We start from the raw sequence: 17610 nt of genomic DNA on the forward strand, positions 1-17610 counted from the left end.
AGTATTTATTTCTGTGTTCCAGCAGGAGGGGAGTATCTATTTAAATGGAAGACAGATGCTTCAGCTGTGTACTTTCCCTTATTAAGCCAAAGCAGAGCAACTGAGGGCCAAAGTAGACTGAATGGAGCAGCCACATTGTCCTTTTCACATCCAAAACAGGCATTGGAGGGTTGATTTCTTATAGAAAAAGGGATGCAAGGATGAGAGAAACTGAATGCTCTCCTTCTCCCACACTGTCATACTATGCTCTGCCTTGGAGTCTGCAGGAAATCTACTAATGCATGGGATTTTCATCTATTGAGTGGAACTTTTCCCATCCTGGGGAGCCCTCAAAATGCTGCTCCTGTGCATCAGAAGTCCCAAGAAACAGCATGAGGAGGAAGTCCCAAGTCTGCAGTGGGAAGGGGGAATACCCCCTCCCTGTCCTGAGCAGCAACTTTCTATGGGATCGACCACTCTTTTTTCTTCCAGCCTTGTTTCAATGACAAAAATGAACCAGGTTGAGGATAAAAGTATTTGGGGAAATAGAGTGTAGTGAGGTAATCCAAGGCCTTTGCCTGGACATGCTTTCATGGTAAAACTTAACTATGAACACATGCTTGAGATTGGGCAGGGGGGGGGCACACGTTGATTAACAAAGGTGGCTGCCTCTGGTGGTCTGAGCATGACGTTCCTATGTGCATGCAATCTTACTTGGGGCAGCTATGAAATTAAAAATAAGGCCAACATTACATGAAGCACTTTGAGGCATGGGTCGAAAGTGATGCAGGCTGAGGCCAAAGGTATTGCTTGTACACGAGCAGCATCTCACTTAAAGGGGGCTTCCGCCTGCAGAAAACAGCTGTGCTGCAAACCTGCTTCACACAGGGAACAAAATGGTTTAGACAAGACACTGGGAAGCCCTGTGAATTCATTTGCTTCAGTCTGCTTCGTGTAAATTAAGGTCAAGTCTCCTGCTGTAGCCAACAGTAATTTTCGTTCAGCCCTCGCTAGTCAGCTTAGAGGGAAAGTATCCTTATGCCTTTAACTAGTTCCATTCCAAAACCGAATGGCTGCTAAAAGCTAGGAGTGTCGTGACCCTGATCTCTCGTTTCCATGCTTTGCAATACAAACTTTTGGAACTGTCTTCTGCCAAAGGCTTCAGGTGGAACCACCCACATTCTTGTCGTCTGTGGAAGCCTAGCCCGGTGGTAGCAGAAGGAAGCAATGGTCACATTCTGGAGCCGGAAAAGACTACTCTTGGTCCCTGCTTTCAGGATCAGGCCTGTTGCCTATATTGAAGGCTTTAGCCACGGCCTCTCGCATTTCTGCGCTTCTCTGCTTATCAATGACTTCCATCTCCCGTAGTTTCTGCAAATAAGAATAAAAGAGGTGGTGGTAATGAGGATAACATTTAAAAAAAAATTATCTCAACATGTAGAAAACGGTGACCTGGTAGACATTATCTACTTGGACTTTCAAAAGCTTTTGATAAGATAACTCACCAAAGACTCCTGGATAAATTTAGCAGTCATGAGATAAGAGGACGGGTTCTTATGGACTAAAAACTGGTTAAATGATAGAAAGCAAAGAGTAGCAATCAACAGCCAGTTCTCACCCAGGAGGGAACCAAGCAGTGGTGTCTCACAAGGGTCAATATTGGGGCCAGTAGTATTTAATTTAGTAATAAATTATCTGGAACTAGGGCTGAGTACTGTAGTGGCCAAGTCTGCATATGACACAGGATGGTGCAAACCAAGGCTGACTGTGAAGAGCTGCAAAAGGACCTCCACAATCTGAGTGGATAACAACTGTACGTATGAAGTTCAGTGTTGGTAAACATAAGGTGATGCACAATGGGACGAAACAATCCCAGCTTCAGATATAGGCTAATTGGGTCTGAACTTGCAGGGGCTGAGAGGGGAAAAGGGGAATCTCCGTATTCAGAGGCACTAATCCAGAGCCAGGAGGCAACATCAGGGGGAGGTTCTATGCCTTGTTGCTGGCTCTCCAGAACTGGTTGGCCATTGTGTGAGACAGGATGCTGGACTAGATAGACCACTGGTCTGATCCACCAGAGCTCCTTTTATGTTAACCTGCAGCAGTAGACAACTGGGCAAGCTTCTTCCCAGCTAGTATTAATTTGCAAAAGGATTTTCCTATCTTACACATTTCTGTCTAATCTTTGCCCCAGTACAAAGCTGGACTAGTAATGTTCAATGCTGCATATGTTAGGATTCTGGCACTAGAAAAGTCCAAATACCTGTGATATTTCAGTGAGTATGATCCCTTGGTACAACTTGCCCTGTCCTAGAGCCTCCATTTCTTCCAGAAACTTCTTCCGATCTTCAACTTCGTTCACCACTAAGCAGGGAACAAAAAGAATGCTATGTGGAATGAGGAGGCAGAAGCACTACTGCCTCAACTCTGAGTCATCCCAATTTTCCACCCATGTCCCGCACTGTATTTATTATCTCTATGGTTTTTAAACATGAAAAACAGCCATCACTCCAGAGGGAGAAGCTTGATTAGCTTGCTTCTGCATGGGTGGCTGGTATATGTAGACTGAGGCTTAGTTCCACTAGAAATTCCTGCAGATAGAAAAGATTTCTGCCTGCAGAGCATCAGTATCTTGCCTCCTTTCCCTTCCCCTCTCCCTACAGTAGCCCAAAATGCCTCCCACAGTGCAGCTCCTGGAAGACAGAACTCCCAGGGACAGCATGGGGGTGGGGGAAGGAGAGCTGAAAAAAATCATCCCTCCTTTTATAAGTGAAAATCCTGCATGGAATCTAATCTTGAGGATGCCCCAAAGGCCTCTAACATCTGATGAGGCATGTACAATGCAGTGCCAAGTCTGGAAGCAGTACAAGAGCCTACCTCTATGTGCTGTTTCTACCTTAGCAGACATACCTTAAGTTGGTGCCATCACTGTTGGCTGCCTGTATACCTTGTATAGCTGTAAGGACAAGCCTTACAGAAGGTCAGCTCCACTAGCTAAATGTGCTGATGAGAAACCACCCCATGCAAGCTTGCTGTGCCCCTCCTTTATCAGTCTCCTGTAGCCCTCTATCCAGTTTTGTAGCATTCGTGTGAGGAAAAGTCTGTACCACAAGCTGAAGCCAGTTTCATGTGGAAATGAAAATATACATGAAATCATTTGATTCAGAAAAGAGGTACATGAAATCACTTGATAATCAGTGCAGAAGAGTCATTGCTCTGGCTCCCATTTAGGAAATAATGTTCATCAGGGTGGGCAAAATATAGCCAAGTCTCTATATCAAAGCTCTCACTGAACCTGATGATACCGCTATTCCTTTCATCTAACAAGTTCTAATGCCCAAGTAAGGGAGAGCTGCCTCTCTCTTAGTCTCCCCAGGCCAGTAAATCAAACCACTGCTTTTAACCCACTTGATTACATACATTCTTCAAACCGGTCTGGTTCCGGTACCGCCTCTTCCACCTTAACTGGCTTCTTCCGCAGCGCTCCCTCCACTTTATCCTTTCCTGTTGCCAAGATATTTTGTAGCCTTTCCTTCTCCTTTTCCAGGTCTCCTGTGAATAGCAAAGAAAGATAATAACTGAAGTGTGAGGGAGAAGTGGTGACAACATTACACACATTGTTCGGAAAAGTGCAAATTTTGGGGGGTACTTTCTAATATAAAATCAATCACCTGCATTTGTGCAAGAACCTCAACACAGGAAAGTTTAGCTGGCACAGAAATGGGTAGCAAAAAAGATGGGAGGCTTAGTGATAGAGGACAGGCTGCTTTAAGCTTGCAGAGGTTAGGAGGAGAAATTAACATATGGAAGATTTCAGTACATTCCTCTAAAAATCTCAGCTGAGCTTAAGCTGGAGGTTTCAGATATATGGGGATGTAAAAATTGAACTAGTACAGCACTACTGTGAGATTATGCATTGCAAGTATGGTCACTTACGGGTAGCTCGTGGCCTGAATCTCTCTCGGGTATAGGCATCACCTGCCTGGCAGGCCTCAGCAGGGCGGAGGTGAGGTCTGCCAAATGGACTGATCGATAAGAAAACCTTTGGTGGTGAAGAAACAGGTTTTGGAAGCTCTGGCTCTTTGCTGGATGTTGGGTTGCAGTGGAGGGGCAGTGAATCACCTCCTAAGAAAGGAAAGAAGGTCAGGGAGGCAAAACTTGTACCTTATGGATAAAGGAACTGAATGTGAGCCTGGCAGCGTGTTTACTAAAGACAGTAGAGATCAGATTTGAATCAGAGCTATGTAGCCTGGTGAAAGTTCAGCATTTGTTTATCTGTTGTATTTATAGGTCACCTTGCCATTATGACTTAAAATAAAGCAAATTTTAAAATTCTAGTTAAAATAATAAAGAAAATCAGGTGCAGTTGATTAACTCCTCCTCTACAGCCCTGCAAATGTTCTGGCTGCTGCTGTTTCCTTCTTCAGTGTTGCAGGCTGAACAGTTTTATTATTTATTTTATTAGATTAGATTAGTTTTATTAGATCTTCTAGACAACTATGTGTTTTGCTGCATGCTTCATCATGGGAATCTTACATGGAAACAGTTCTGGCTTCCACGTTGAACTAAATTACGAAACCACCATATGTGACTTTTCCTCTTTGCCCTTATGAGCCCACTATATGTTCTGCCATTCCAAGATCATGATTTGTTTCTTTGGAAATGGGTCATGCAATGTGAATAAAATTGAACTAAATTTAGGATTCTGGGAAATAATAACCAACAGCTCCACTGCACTACATAGAGAAAAGGATGAATAACTCACGGCTCACACAATTTCTAAGACGACGTTGCTGGAAGTTTGTTAGTTTGGATTCTTCCATCATCACTAAAACACAAAAGATATATGTTAAAATCCTTATGTGAGCAATCCCAGTGACTTCTATAAGTGTCGTGCACCCTGCAGTAGTGGGCACAAGTGCAAGGAAGAACGTTCAAACTGATGCTTAGATGAGGTTTATGGCCAAATGTGGAATGTTCAACTGCTGGTCAAGGACACTAAATGCTCTTGTTCATAAGTATTGTTCCTCGCAAATCACCTTTTAATAACTCCTGTGTTTCTTGGCTGTATTCAGTTACAATGGGAACATGCCAGAACCCAGCGCCTTTCACCACAGGAGGTGTGGTTCTTTCTCGGGAAGCCATTGGGGCACCTGCAAAAGCAAAGAGAAGTATTTTCTGCTGATAGGGCTATTAATCTGGACTTGCTTACTCCCCACATTGGTCTGTGTCATGGTGCCACAACTCAAAGGCATGTTCTGTTTCCACCCTCAGTATTCCACCATACATTTTTTTAAAACTAAAAACTATCAATATATTTATTTACTTACTTCATTTATAGCCCACCTGTCTGGGGGGGGGGAGGCCTCCAGGGGATTATAAAATATGAAAAGCAATTCAGTCTGACAACATAAAATATCCAATAAGAGATAAGATAAGATGGCGGCGCGGTCAGTTGTGGAGTTTAATGCTCCACCCAACGCCTAAGGAAAATGGGTTTTAATGAGGCTTCAAGCATCCTTTTTTATCTGTATTTGGGGAGGATTTTAGAAAGAACCACCTGGTCCCCCTCACCCGACGGAACTGACTCGAAAAAGAACTGGAAAAAGAACTGGACAGAGCTGAGAACAGTGAGTGCGGTGAGAGCGACGAGGGAGGGGGATGGGCAGAACAGAAAGAACAGAGAGAACGCAGAGCTAGTAAAGGGAGTGACGACCCTGCGGCTTGATAAAGACACCCGGCTGGATTTATTGCAGCTGTGGAATGCAACTCAAGTCAGGGGTGTAGTGGAAACGCTACCGTTCACCCCCCCTCGCCCTCCCCCCCTCCTCACCTGCTCCTTATTCCTCACGTCTGCAAGCTCACCCTCCTCCCTCTGGGGAGCTGCCTTTAGGCTTGTTCCCCGATTAAGTCCACAGAGGGAGACAAAAGAAGAAGTCCCTACCAGCGTGGGAATCGTGGGTGAGGCCGCAGCAACTGAAACGCGCTCCTGCACGGCAAGGGACTGGAGAGAGACCGCGGAGCAGCGTCCAGGGTTTGGGCAGCCATTTGCTTGGCAAGTGCGTGGAACCAGCACCCCAAACTTAAGAAATCGAGCTGCGGAGGAAGATCTCCCTGCGTATTCCCTGCTGGCCCTGCCGCTGGGTGGGGCGTTCAAGGGCCTTTGGTCTATTGTGAGCTGCTGGCCTGGGAGGCCTTCGGAGCTGTGCTACCACTTTAAGCTACGAACCGGCATTACGAAGATCTACCATCCTGCGCTCTCTAGTGGCTTGACCTGGCAGGGTCGTGAAGATCATCCAGGAAACGCAGCCCTGGACCTCCAGGCGACCGACTAAAGTGGAAATTGGACTCAGCACCTGCACGAATCAGCTCATTAGGGGGTTGAGGGGGAGGGGCAAGATAAGGATAAGAATACGGGCATACTCAAGGCCATCTACGGGGAATTAGATAAGTTAAGGTGCCCTAGCAGGGATCTATTGGAACCAGTGGGGGGCAAGGTCGTGAGAACCCCCTCGAGGCGGGATCTGACTAGGCCCTAGCCTGCTGGTGAAATAGGACTGCTGGCTTGCAGAGATAAGGTTAGGGAGGGAGGTTAGGGTGGGTTTAGTGGGTGGAATTGGGTTGGGGGGGCTAGGGTGGGATATTCAGTGCAACCTAGGAGTATTAGTGCTAGGGTTCTAGGGCAGCTAGTTAGCTGAGGGTTTGTTCCCCTGGGAGTATGATTGGAGGGGTACCACCACGAGGGGGGGCCCAAGTTGGGGCCGGGATCTCGTCCATAATGGGTCAAGGGCGATATGGCTGGGGGAGGAGGTTAGACAAGAGAAGGTCAGAGAGCACTTGTGTTAGTCCTTGGGCCAAGCCGTGGTTACACGGCAGACGCCCGAGGCGTGCTCGCTGCCCTTCTAACCTCCGTCCCATCCCCAGATATACGGGGGAGGAGGCAAGGGTGGACCCGGTCTTGGTCCTGTGCAATGCAAGGTCAATCAACAACAAGGCCTCAACTCTGCAACAATTTTTCGCGGAGTCTGGGGCCGACCTTGCGTGTGTGACTGAGACCTGGGCGAGGGGTGGTGAAACAGTCGCCTTAAAGGAACTTGCCCCCCCAGGGTTTGCGGTCCTGCACCAATCCCGGGTCCATAGAAGGGGAGGGGGGGTGGCAATCTTGGTCCGGGAGGATTTCTCCTACAGGGCTCTCCCGGCCCCAGACATCAGGGGAGTGGAGTGCGTCGGTATTGGGTTGGACTCAGTCGAGAGTTTGGCCATCTGGTTGGTATACCGTCCGCCCAACGCCCAACCAGATGTCCTGCCGAGCCTGCTGGAGGCGGTGGCCGCCTGGGCCTTGCAGTACCCCAGGCTTATAATCTTGGGGGACTTCAATGTCCATGCGGACGCGCTGCCCCCAGGACTTGGCTCGGACCTAGTGTCGGCCATGGCGACGCTGGGGCTCTCGCAATTTGTTGCTGGGCCCACCCATCAGGCCGGCCACACCCTCGACCTGATCTTTGGGGCAGGGATAGAGGTGGTTCTGGATACAGCTTTGGCCGTACCATGGTCAGACCATTATGCCCTGCGGGCTCGGATCAAGACCCCACCCCCTCCCCAGTTGGGCGGCGGGCGCATTTTTGCCCGCCCAAGGAGACTCATGGATCCAATTGGTTTCCAGAATGCTCTGCGGGACCCGAAACCTCCCGGCATCTCGTTAGCGGCCATGGTGGAGGACTGGCAGTCCCGCCTGTCGGCTGCCATAGACGAGATTGCTCCTAGACGTCTTCTCTGCCCTCGACTCAAACGGGCACCCTGGTATACTGGGGAGCTCCGGGAGAAGAAGAGGGAATTGAGACGACTAGAGCGAGTGTGGCGGAAGGCCCGTGACGAGGCTACAAGAACATCTCATCGCACGTTTATGAGGGCGTATGAGATGGCAGTGAAAGCGGCTAAACGTGAATTCTTTGCCGCGGAAATTGCATCCGCTAGCTCTCGCCCAGCTCAACTATTTAGGGTTATTAGATCTCTTACCGCCCTGGAAGATGGGCGCCAAAATAGTAGGAATTTGACCATCAGCTGTGAGGCATTTGCGAGCCATTTCGCGGATAAAGTCTTGTCGCTCCGCCACTCCCTTCCAGCTACAGTTAATACAGTTAATGAACTAGAGGCCCGTTGGCCGCCTTTGGAGGTAACGTTTGATGGCTTCAGGCGGCTCTCTTTATCCGAAGTGGACGGGTTGCTGGGGAGGATGAGGGCAACCACCTGCCCCCTTGATCCCTGTCCGTCTTGGCTCCTTAAGGGGAGGGATGGACGGATAGGTGAGCAGCTCAGGGATATTGTTAACTGCTCTCTCCAGTTGGGGGAGTTTCCTGAGGTGCTGAAGGAGGCGATGGTGTGCCCTCTCCTCAAGAAGCCATCCCTGGACCCACATGACCCTGCAAGCTACCGCCCAGTAGCGCATCTAGCGTTCCTGGGTAAGGTGGTGGAAAGGGCTGCGGCGGACCAGCTCCTAGCGTTCCTGGAAGATACTTCGGCACTCGATCCATACCAGTCTGGCTTCCGCCCTGGTCATGGGGTGGAGACTGTGTTGGTCTCCTTGTTGGATGACCTTCGTCGGCAGCTTGACCGAGGTGGCTCTGCTGTGCTAGTTCTTTTAGATCTGTCGGCCGCGTTTGACGTGGTCGATCACGAGCTGCTAGCGAGCCGCCTTGCCGGTACGGGGATAAGGGGTACAGCGTTACGCTGGATACGCTCCTTCCTCCAAAACCGGACACAGAGGGTAGCCGTGGGAGAGGAAGTATCGGGCCCTTACCGGCTCCCTTGTGGGGTCCCACAGGGCTCGGTGCTCTCTCCTACATTATTTAACATCTTTATGCACCCTCTGGCTCAACTGGTACGGAGCTATGGGCTGGGTTGCCACCAGTACGCTGATGACACCCAGCTCTTTCTCCTCATGGATGGCCACCCGGACTCCCCCCCAGATCCATTTGCCAGATGTTTGGAAGCCGTAGCTGGATGGCTCGAGCAGAGTCGCCTGAAACTCAACCCCTCCAAGACGGAGGTTCTGTGGTTGGGCCGTAGGGGGGCAGATCAGGAAGCGCGCTTACCCTTTCTGGCCGGGACGCAACTTAATATCGCATCTCAGGCCAGGAATTTAGGGGTGACCATCGATGCCTCACTAACACTCGAGGCACAGGTTAAACAGGTAGCTAGCCGGGCATTTTTCCATCTTCGCCAGGCTCGGCTACTAGCGCCCTATCTGTCCTCTGAACACCTGGCCACAGTGATCCATGCGACGGTCACCTCTAGACTAGATTTCTGTAACTCGCTCTACACCGGCCTGCCTCTGGGCTTGATCCGGAAACTGCAACTCGTCCAAAATGCGGCTGCTAGAGTCCTCACAGCTACACCATGGAGGGCTCACATCCAGCCAGTTCTGAGGCAGCTGCATTGGTTACCGGTCGCCTTCCGGATCAGGTTCAAGGTTTTGGTTTTGACCTTCAAGGCCATCCGTGGTCTAGGCCCAGCATATATGAGGGACCGCCTTTTGCCCTATATCCCCCGCAGGGCTTTACGCTCTGCGGGGGCTAACCTACTGGTCGTTCCCGGCCCCAAGGAAGCCCGCCTGGCCTCGACTAGGGCCAGGGCCTTTTCGGTCCTGGCCCCAACCTGGTGGAATGAGCTCCCGGAAGAGCTGAGGGCCCTGCGAGAATTACCAGCATTCCGCAGGGCCTGTAAGACGGAGCTCTTCCGCCAGGCTTATAACTGAGGCCGGGCGGAAAGAAGATCAGCCCCCCCCTCACAAACTGGTGGTAGAGAGCGTCACCCCCCACCGTAGATGAGGATGCGGAGAGCAAATGAGTAGGCTACGCCATCGCTGTTACAATTATTGTAAATCATTGGTTTTTATTGTCATTTTATGGTTTTAGGGGACGGGTTTATGTAAGCCGCCTCGAGCCTTCGGGGGGAGGCGGGGTATAAATATAAATATAATAATAATAATAATAATAATAATAATAATAATAATAAATAATGTAGTCGAACTAGGATTATAGAATTAGAGACCTGTCTAAAGCAGGTAAGGCAGAAGATGCCACAATAAAAAGAGGGAGGTTATGCATATAGTAAACATTGCAATAGATTACAATCCTGTCCTTTACAACAAGCGCTTTTTTCTGGGACCTCCTATTCTTCCAGTTTGTGGACCACATATACAAACTCAAAAAGAGTGACATTTTAATTTTTAAAAATCTTATTACAATTAGGGCTTCTTCCCTAACCAGACGCCTCGAGACAACTTCCTGTACCAAAGCTCAGGGACAGGGGTAGTCCATTCGCTGGCAGGGGCTCATGGGAATTGTAGTCCATGGACATCTGGAGGGCCGCAGTTTGACTACCCCTGCTCAGGGACAACAACTGGAGCGTAGTTGGGTGTTTCACGCACAGCCTGGGAAGCAACTTTGGTCATCTCAAAAATTCCATTCCTGAAAGGAACGGGTCTCAATAAAGCCACATAGGCAGCGGGACGAAAGCACTCCTAAAGATAGACACAGAGAGACAATCACAGTTATTTACCTTCTCTTAACCGAGCCGGCAGCTCACGTTACCATGCCAACCGTGCTTTCCCCCTGCACCCGTTCGAGCTAGCGGCTCCCTTTACCATGACAACGGTCAATTTCCGGTAGCGTCTGTTCTGACCCGGAAGTACTCCTCATCTCCCGTGGGGTAGTTTGTATCGTTCGGCTCGCCGGGCGGGCGTCTGCTCTTGAAAAGCCGCAGCGGCAGCAGCATGTCGGATAACGAAGACAAGTAAGGGCGCGCGGGGCGAGGGATGGTTTGAGCACCGGCGTCGGGGAGAAGAGTCCCGGCAGGTCGCTGTGGGCCCGGCCGGGGAGGCCTCGAAGTCGGGCCCGGGGCTCTTCAGTTAACTCACGACGAAGGGAGTGTCTCTGACCGTGTGTGGTGTTCGCTTCCCCCTTCACACACACGCGCACTCCGACAGCAAGGAAAACCCCACTCCCAAGACAAGCATTTGTGGGGAAGAGAAGCTTCCGCAGCAAACACGTAGTCTTTGAGCATGCCTGCTTTGGTGATGGTTTCAGGGTTAGCCTCTTTGGTTTCGAGGGGCCTTCTGGTTTTCCAGCTATATCCAGAGTTATTTGGATATTTAATAGGTCATTAGTGTGGAAAGATATAAGGGAGCACTTGTATACAAAAACATAGCAAGACTGCAGCACTTGATGTATTGTATATTTCTTCAACCAGTTTTGATGGAGATGATTTTGATGATGTGGAGGAAGATGAAGGGCTAGATGATCTGGAAAATGCAGAGGAGGTAAGTCTCTTTAACCTATAGCGATCTCACCCAATCATTGATGTGTACAGTGCCCCAAGATATTTCTTCACAGATTGTTCTTTCCGCATTTGTGTGTGTGCTTGCCATGGCACATGTGTCAGTCCAGGAACCTAAGAGCAAGGATGGAAATCCATTTCTGTGTAATTCATGATTCCAGTTCCTATGCTAATTGTCCTTCCAATAATATTTTGATTCAGGTATTATAAGTGATTTCAGTTAGAAATAAGTATAAGCTTATTAAGGGGAGTCCCCTACCTTGTAGCTTGTTTTTGAATAACAAAAGTTGGCAGACTCATATATTTGATGAATATATTTTAAAATTCATATCCAAAATATACTAAGATAATATTCAAGCAACTCTTATTACTAGTATTGTATAACTTGTCATAAACAATTCTATGAATGTGCTTACAGTTACTTATACTTCTTCTGCAGGAGGGTCAGGAGAATGTAGAAATTCTGCCATCTGGAGAGCGGCAGCAGGCAAACCAGAAGCGAATCACCACACCCTATATGACCAAATATGAGCGGGCCAGAGTTCTTGGCACCCGTGCCCTCCAGATAGCGTAAGTAGCTTTTGGGCCACACGCTAAAGAGGAAATTAGGTGTCAGTGGGCATCTACAGAAATTCAGCTTTGTACTTTTGTCTATTTGTACATTTCTTATCACTCTCTTCTCCTCTGTCTTATTCTCACAACAAACCTATGGAGTAGGTTAGGTTTGGGAATATGTGACTGACCCAAGGTCAACCAGCAAGCTTCCATGGTGGAGTGAGAATTCAAATTTGCATCTCCCATATCTTAGTCTTGTACTCAAGCCACTACACCACACTGGTTTTCACAGTGGGTAGCAGGAAGGAAGACTTGTGTCAGACTGCAGAAGCAGTGTTTTTTGCTCCCTGAACCGTTTTCCCGGGAGTGGTGAAACTGCGCACGTGCTCTCCCTTATTGCTTTCAATTCAGAAGTTTCACATGTTGTCTGTATAACTGTGTACATGTTGAAGAAATTAGGTGTCTTTTCATTCTAGCACAACATTAAGGATAGATGTTTCAAATTAGCTAGGAGAAATCCTTCTCTGGTAGTATTTGTGGCATGTCTCTCAGGTGGTACTTGTTGCTGTATCACATGCTTTGCTCTGTGTACAAAATATAGTTCTGCAGGAGCCTCCGGTGTTTAGGGCCACAAAGCATGCTTACTGTTTTTGTTGAGGGTGTGCTTTTAACTTCTCAACCTGTTATGGAGAAACAGCTAATATGTTTTAGTGATGGTAGAATTCAGGTAATTCTAATAACAAATCCAGTCTTCTGCCAACATAGTGATTGTGCAAATGTTATTGAATGTTAAAGTGAAGCTGTCAAGGTGCTTGGCTGTATTGGCTTGATACTCTTTTGTCCTCAGAATAAATTAAAACTGTAGCTCCAAGTTTCTAAATAGTTGTCATTTTTCTTTTCAGTTCAGTATGCTGATATTACATACACAGTGATTTCGGTTTTCATAAATGTTTTTGAATGCAAATGTAAATATTTAAATAAAACTAGGCAAATACAGAGCTCTTTGTGCATCTCCTGGTGCAATCTTTATAATAATAATAATCTTTATAATAACCCTGGAAGGTAGATTAATAGTCTCCATAGTGCAGATTCAGGGTTGGGTTAAAGTTAGGTATGGTACCTTATGGTAGAGATTCATTTGAACTCAAATCTTCCTGATTTGTAGTTCAGTCTCTTAGCCACAGCATGATACCCCCTTTAAAAATACAGGAGGGTCGAAATCCAGCCTGTGTTCAGGCCAGGCACTGGCCTCCGGTTGATTTCTGGATCAGGTCCAATGCGTTAGTTTTGACCTTTATGGTTCTTTGTGGTTTGGGCCCAATGTAACTGAGGGACCACCTAACTGACCATACCCCCCCCCCTCGAAAGTGCTTCTTTCTGCCAACACGCGCAGGCTGGTGATCCCTGGCCCAAGGAATGTACATTTGGCTTCAGCTAGGGCCAGGGTCTTCTCAGTCATGGCCTCTACCTGGTGGAATGAACTTCTGGAAGATCTGCAAGCCCTGCAGGAGCTTTCACAGTTCTGAAGGGCCTGCAGAACAGCTCTTCTGCCAGGTATTTGGAATAATAGAACAGCAAAAGAGCCCTTCACAGAATTCCCATCCTGGAACCAAGAAGGGAACAGAGTTAACCTCATGACATAGACTGACAGCTACAGCAAATAAGAATCTGTTAATAGTTATTTTTTTATATTATTAAATGTTTAAATGTTATTGTATTAAAGTTCATTGTCATTTCAAATTGTTGTATACTGCCCTGAGATGGCTATGTTGAGAGGGGTGGTTAAAAGTCAAATAAATAAATAAAAGTATGGAAAGCAGAAATCTTTATTTGCATTGCTTAATAGTTGGGATACCTGATATCCTTTAGTGGGGGAGGGCTTTCCATATTGCATTATGAGTACACTGGAGTGGAAAGCCATGCCTCTTTCTGCTCAGGATAAGGCACTGCAAAATATTGGGTAGTGTTTATGTAGAGATATGCAATTGCTCTGTGATTAGAGATACTTTCTGCAATACTGTTGTGACCTATTAAGCCTAAACAAATACACATGGACTTCCATGTCTATATATATCCATGGATTTCCTCCCACCCTTGTACCTGCAGGAATCCTAAAAAGCAGAGTTGTTTTGGTGATGCACATAAGACTTTGTTTGCTGGTGTCTCTCAAAATAATAAGGTTATCTAACAACTATGACATACGACTTTTTAATGTGACACAGCTTATCCCCATTTATGTAATGATTCTGGATTATTTTTCCCCTTAGCATGTGTGCTCCGGTGATGGTAGAATTGGAAGGGGAGATGGATCCTTTGCTGATTGCAATGAAAGAGCTGAAGTAAGTGTGTAGTTTTGTGTGTGTGTGTGTGTGTGAATTCTAGCAGCATGCTTATTCTTATGATTTATTCAAGAACACCCCCCCTCAGCTGGCATAAAACAGTAGTTTCAACAAAATTGGCAAGAAAAAAACATAAATTAATCCTCCTTGTCTTGTTAATATCAAACATTATTTTGACAAACAATGTCAAACATTTTTTATTTTTTCTGTAACATGCATGCAAAAGCTGGTTCTTTCTACCATTTGTGCTTCCATGCCTGCATAACTTTATGGGGACATAAATTTGTGAGGCCAAACATGAAATTATCCATGCTTTAGGGTTAATTGGAGCTGTGTGGAAGCTCTCTGATTCAGTGATGTTTTGAGATTTGGGGGCTTGCTACTAGAGATGCTGTTGGATACAGCTTCTCACCATTGTAATATATTCTTGTGAGTTTTGAAAGATTTCTTTGGCTTTGTTTTCCGTATGCTCCACTTTTTTTAGCCTGAATTTCTGGACTAACTCCAAGCTGGTTAATTACTTTGTTGACCTTAAAACGTCTTTCTTAGACTAAACTGGATTTAAATTTCTTTGCTTTCAGTATTGAATTGTTCACTTTTTCCAGTAGCTTTAAACAGTTGTTGTATTCTGCTGGGAGAAGGAAGGCTGCCATTTCAGTTACTGGAGAAGTATGCACATGTTTTAGATTCTGCAAGATGGGGCTATTTGTGACCCCTAACTAGGTTGTTTATTCACTTGTTTCTCCAACTGTTCATTAGCAATTTAACTTCTGGTTTGGGATTTGTCTCTGTTAGCTGTGCCCTGAGCATATCCTGATCAGGTTCCATGGAGTATTTGATGATTTCTATGAGAATGTAACAAGAGCCTTTTGTGGCGCAGGGTGGTAAGGCAGCTGACATGCTGTCTGAAGCTCTGACCACGAGGCTGAGAGTTTGATACCAGCCAGCTGGCTCAAGGTTGACTCAGCCTTCCATCCTTCCAAAGTCAGTAAAATGAGTACCCAGCTTGCTTGCTGGGGGGTAAAATGGTAATGACTGGGGAAGGCACTGGCAAACCACCCTGTATTGAGTCTGCCAAGAAAATGCTAGAGGGCATCACCCCAAGGGTCAGACATGACTCAGTGCTTGCACAGGAGACATCTTTACCTATGAGAATGTAACAGTGTTCATTATACTACTGTTTTCAGAAGCACGGGACATGACTGGGATTCTATACCTCACTGAGAGCTTCAGTGATATAATGAAACTATCCTTTTTCTATGTGTTCCTCTTTCCTTCTTTCAGAGCTCGGAAGATTCCCATAATTATCCGCAGGTACCTGCCAGATGGAAGTTATGAAGACTGGGGTGTAGATGAATTAATAATCACGGATTGACCAGCTTCCTTTCCATACTGCAAGTCCCCTTTCCCACAGTTTTTATTTTTGTGCAATTAAATGTTAAAATGTTTATTCAGTTGTTACTTCCTTCTTGCATGTTTGAAGTCTTGGTCACATTTCCCCCTTACTTTTAGTGCTGCGACTTTTTGTGCAGCTCCATCTCTTGTGATCTTTTCTCTCTTACACATCCTTGCCCCTTACCCTGTGGCTAACTTGGAAAGCAAAATGGGGTGCCTGTTGCCTTTGAAGCTCCACATCTCCCTGTAGAAAACTTAAAGACAAGAGCAGCTTCTGCAGTATTTGGTTTTTCCCAATGTATTATACTGAAGCTATTTTAAAGTGATCCTGCAGCTGCCAGGCTTCCAGATGTCCTCCGCAGCAATTGAGAGACCCTTTTTCCTCCCAACCTACGCCCTTTTCTAGGGGCCTGTGGTAGAGGAGACATTTCTGTTGCCTGTCAGCAGACAGACATGCCTTTGTGCTTGGGAGCGAGTTGCCTTGGAAACCTCAATTTCCCCTCTGATCAGGACTGGCTCTGTGGGCTTCTCAGGAGTATCACAGAGCAACTCTCATCAAATCTCCCATTGTTCCCTGCTCCTGCCCCAGCTCCTTATCAATCAACAGGATCCCCTTACAGTGGCAGTTCTGTAGCAGGAAGCAGAATTGCCTTGATGAGTCTCTACCGAGTAAGGAATCAGCTTGACACACATAGGTATAGTTTATGCTTTGAATGCACCTCTTTCCAACTAAAGTTACAGCTGTAGATGTGCCATAGGCAGCTTTCTCATTGCAAAGCCCTACATGCATCCCTGAAATACCAGGAAGAGAGGTTCTTAAACTTTGCTGCAGTGAATCTCCTTATGTCAAGAAAAAGCTGTTCAGGGCATTTCAAAGGAACAGATCAAACAAAATGATATATTTGCTTCAGGGTAACAGAAGCAAGCAGCCTTTTGGATTGAATCTTCAGAATGCCTTATATGGAAGTGGATGCTACGTTTTAATTGCTAGTCTTACCTTTTAAAATGGGCATTTGTTACCTTGTCTTTTTTAATAGTTGTGAATCTCTTTCAACTTGAGTTAAAAGCTGAAAGCAATCTCCAATGAAATTATAAACCACAATCATCAAAACTAGTTCAACCTTTAAAACCTCATCACCCCAAATTTAAAATGCATAGATTACATTAGCATAATCTTGGTCTCAGGTGACGGATCACCAACCAAAGCAGGTAGAAAGAACCCTTAGTGGTTTCCACTAATGAAGAATCTAGTGAAAGGGCAGGGTCAAGAAGGATGTAAACCTAACTCTTCAAGTAGAACACCAACCTGTCAAGAACAGGTAATGATCCTAAACCCTCATCCACCCCGGAACAATAACCAGTAGCTCGGGGAGTCAGTTGCTTGTTCCTGAATTCAACTTAGGTAAATAATGAGTGTTGTCCTTATACAGCTAACTCCACACTCCAGAACTTTGTACAATCTCTTCCCATGGCTGACGGGAAGGAACCAGGTTAATCATCATGCACAGCAGGAGTTTCCAAGTGCTACCCTATGTTGCTAATGGAGCTTTTCCTTTGTCTTTTGAGGTTTTTCAATCTAGCCGGAAACATTTGTTTGTATGTTGTACTCACTAATGATTTATTCTGTGTGCACCTGCAGAGATGGGAACAGTAATTTTTTTTTTTATATAAGAGTAGTTTCAAAGGCTGTCGCTATAAATGACAGTGAAGGGGTTTGACAGTCAGCATGCAGCATGTGCAGGCATTAAAGCCACAAGGAATGTGTTAGGTGTTTAGAGGAGCCCCGCCAATAAACGGTTAACCTTCAGAGTTATAGCTTACCAGCCGCCTTGTGCGCACCCCCACCCCCCTCCTTTCTCTGGCGTTTAATCACGTTGGCGTGATGAAATTTCAGTAATGAAATGTGCCTTTGTGCGATCATTTTGGCACTGGCAGTGGAGCGCGGGAGTCGTTTTCTTGGTCCTCTAAAAAAATAGCTTCTTTGTTTTAATGCCCCCCTTCCTCT

The 17610-nt window shown here is 46.5% G+C and overlaps 2 protein-coding genes across 6 annotated transcripts in view; one reads left to right on the forward strand and one right to left on the reverse strand.

Moving 5' to 3' along the window:
* On the reverse strand, positions 1 to 10667 carry C5H22orf23 (chromosome 5 C22orf23 homolog). Of its 4 annotated transcripts, none has more exons than XM_077339499.1 (7): positions 5924 to 6155; positions 5019 to 5132; positions 4745 to 4807; positions 3916 to 4104; positions 3400 to 3531; positions 2243 to 2343; positions 1 to 1350 (listed from the first exon to the last, which is right to left on the reverse strand). In XM_077339499.1, exons 2-7 carry the CDS (start codon positions 5122 to 5124, stop codon positions 1234 to 1236), a joined length of 708 nt encoding a protein of 235 aa, XP_077195614.1. In that variant the 5' UTR covers positions 5125 to 5132; positions 5924 to 6155; the 3' UTR covers positions 1 to 1233. The 4 variants fall into 4 exon arrangements, with proteins under 4 accessions (XP_077195614.1, XP_077195613.1, XP_077195615.1 ...); XM_077339498.1 differs by having other exon boundaries at positions 5813 to 6155; XM_077339500.1 differs by lacking the exon at positions 5924 to 6155 and adding an exon at positions 5310 to 5669.
* The window catches only part of POLR2F (RNA polymerase II, I and III subunit F), a 16651-nt gene continuing 9658 nt past the window's right edge, over positions 10618 to 17610 (forward strand). Inside the window, exons 1-5 of one of the 2 annotated variants that reach the window (XM_077339501.1) lie at positions 10618 to 10773; positions 11230 to 11299; positions 11756 to 11886; positions 14139 to 14210; positions 15495 to 15604. In XM_077339501.1, the coding sequence (XP_077195616.1) occupies positions 10754 to 10773; positions 11230 to 11299; positions 11756 to 11886; positions 14139 to 14210; positions 15495 to 15585 (384 nt within the window). In that variant the 5' untranslated portion in view covers positions 10618 to 10753 and the 3' untranslated portion in view covers positions 15586 to 15604. Of the gene's footprint in view, positions 10774 to 11229; positions 11300 to 11755; positions 11887 to 14138; positions 14211 to 15090; positions 15143 to 15494; positions 15605 to 17610 lie in introns of those variants that run through there. The other variant, XM_077339502.1, reaches the window with a different exon arrangement.

This window comes from Paroedura picta, chromosome 5 (genome assembly GCF_049243985.1).
Source record: "Paroedura picta isolate Pp20150507F chromosome 5, Ppicta_v3.0, whole genome shotgun sequence".
Lineage (NCBI taxonomy): Eukaryota > Metazoa > Chordata > Lepidosauria > Squamata > Gekkonidae > Paroedura > Paroedura picta.

What these genes read in the sequence shown, in the direction of transcription:
- C5H22orf23 (XM_077339499.1), bottom strand. Translation starts at nt 5,124, where the DNA reads ATGGCTTCCCGAGAAAGAACCACACCTCCTGTGGTGAAAGGCGCTGGG. An exon ending in ACCAGACCGGTTTGAAGAAT is followed by an intron (nt 2,344 to 3,399) that starts GTATGTAATCAA and finishes TTCCCTGCTTAG; the next exon opens with TGGTGAACGAAGTTGAAGAT. An exon ending in TACTCACTGAAATATCACAG is followed by an intron (nt 1,351 to 2,242) that starts GTATTTGGACTT and finishes TCTTATTTGCAG; the next exon opens with AAACTACGGGAGATGGAAGT.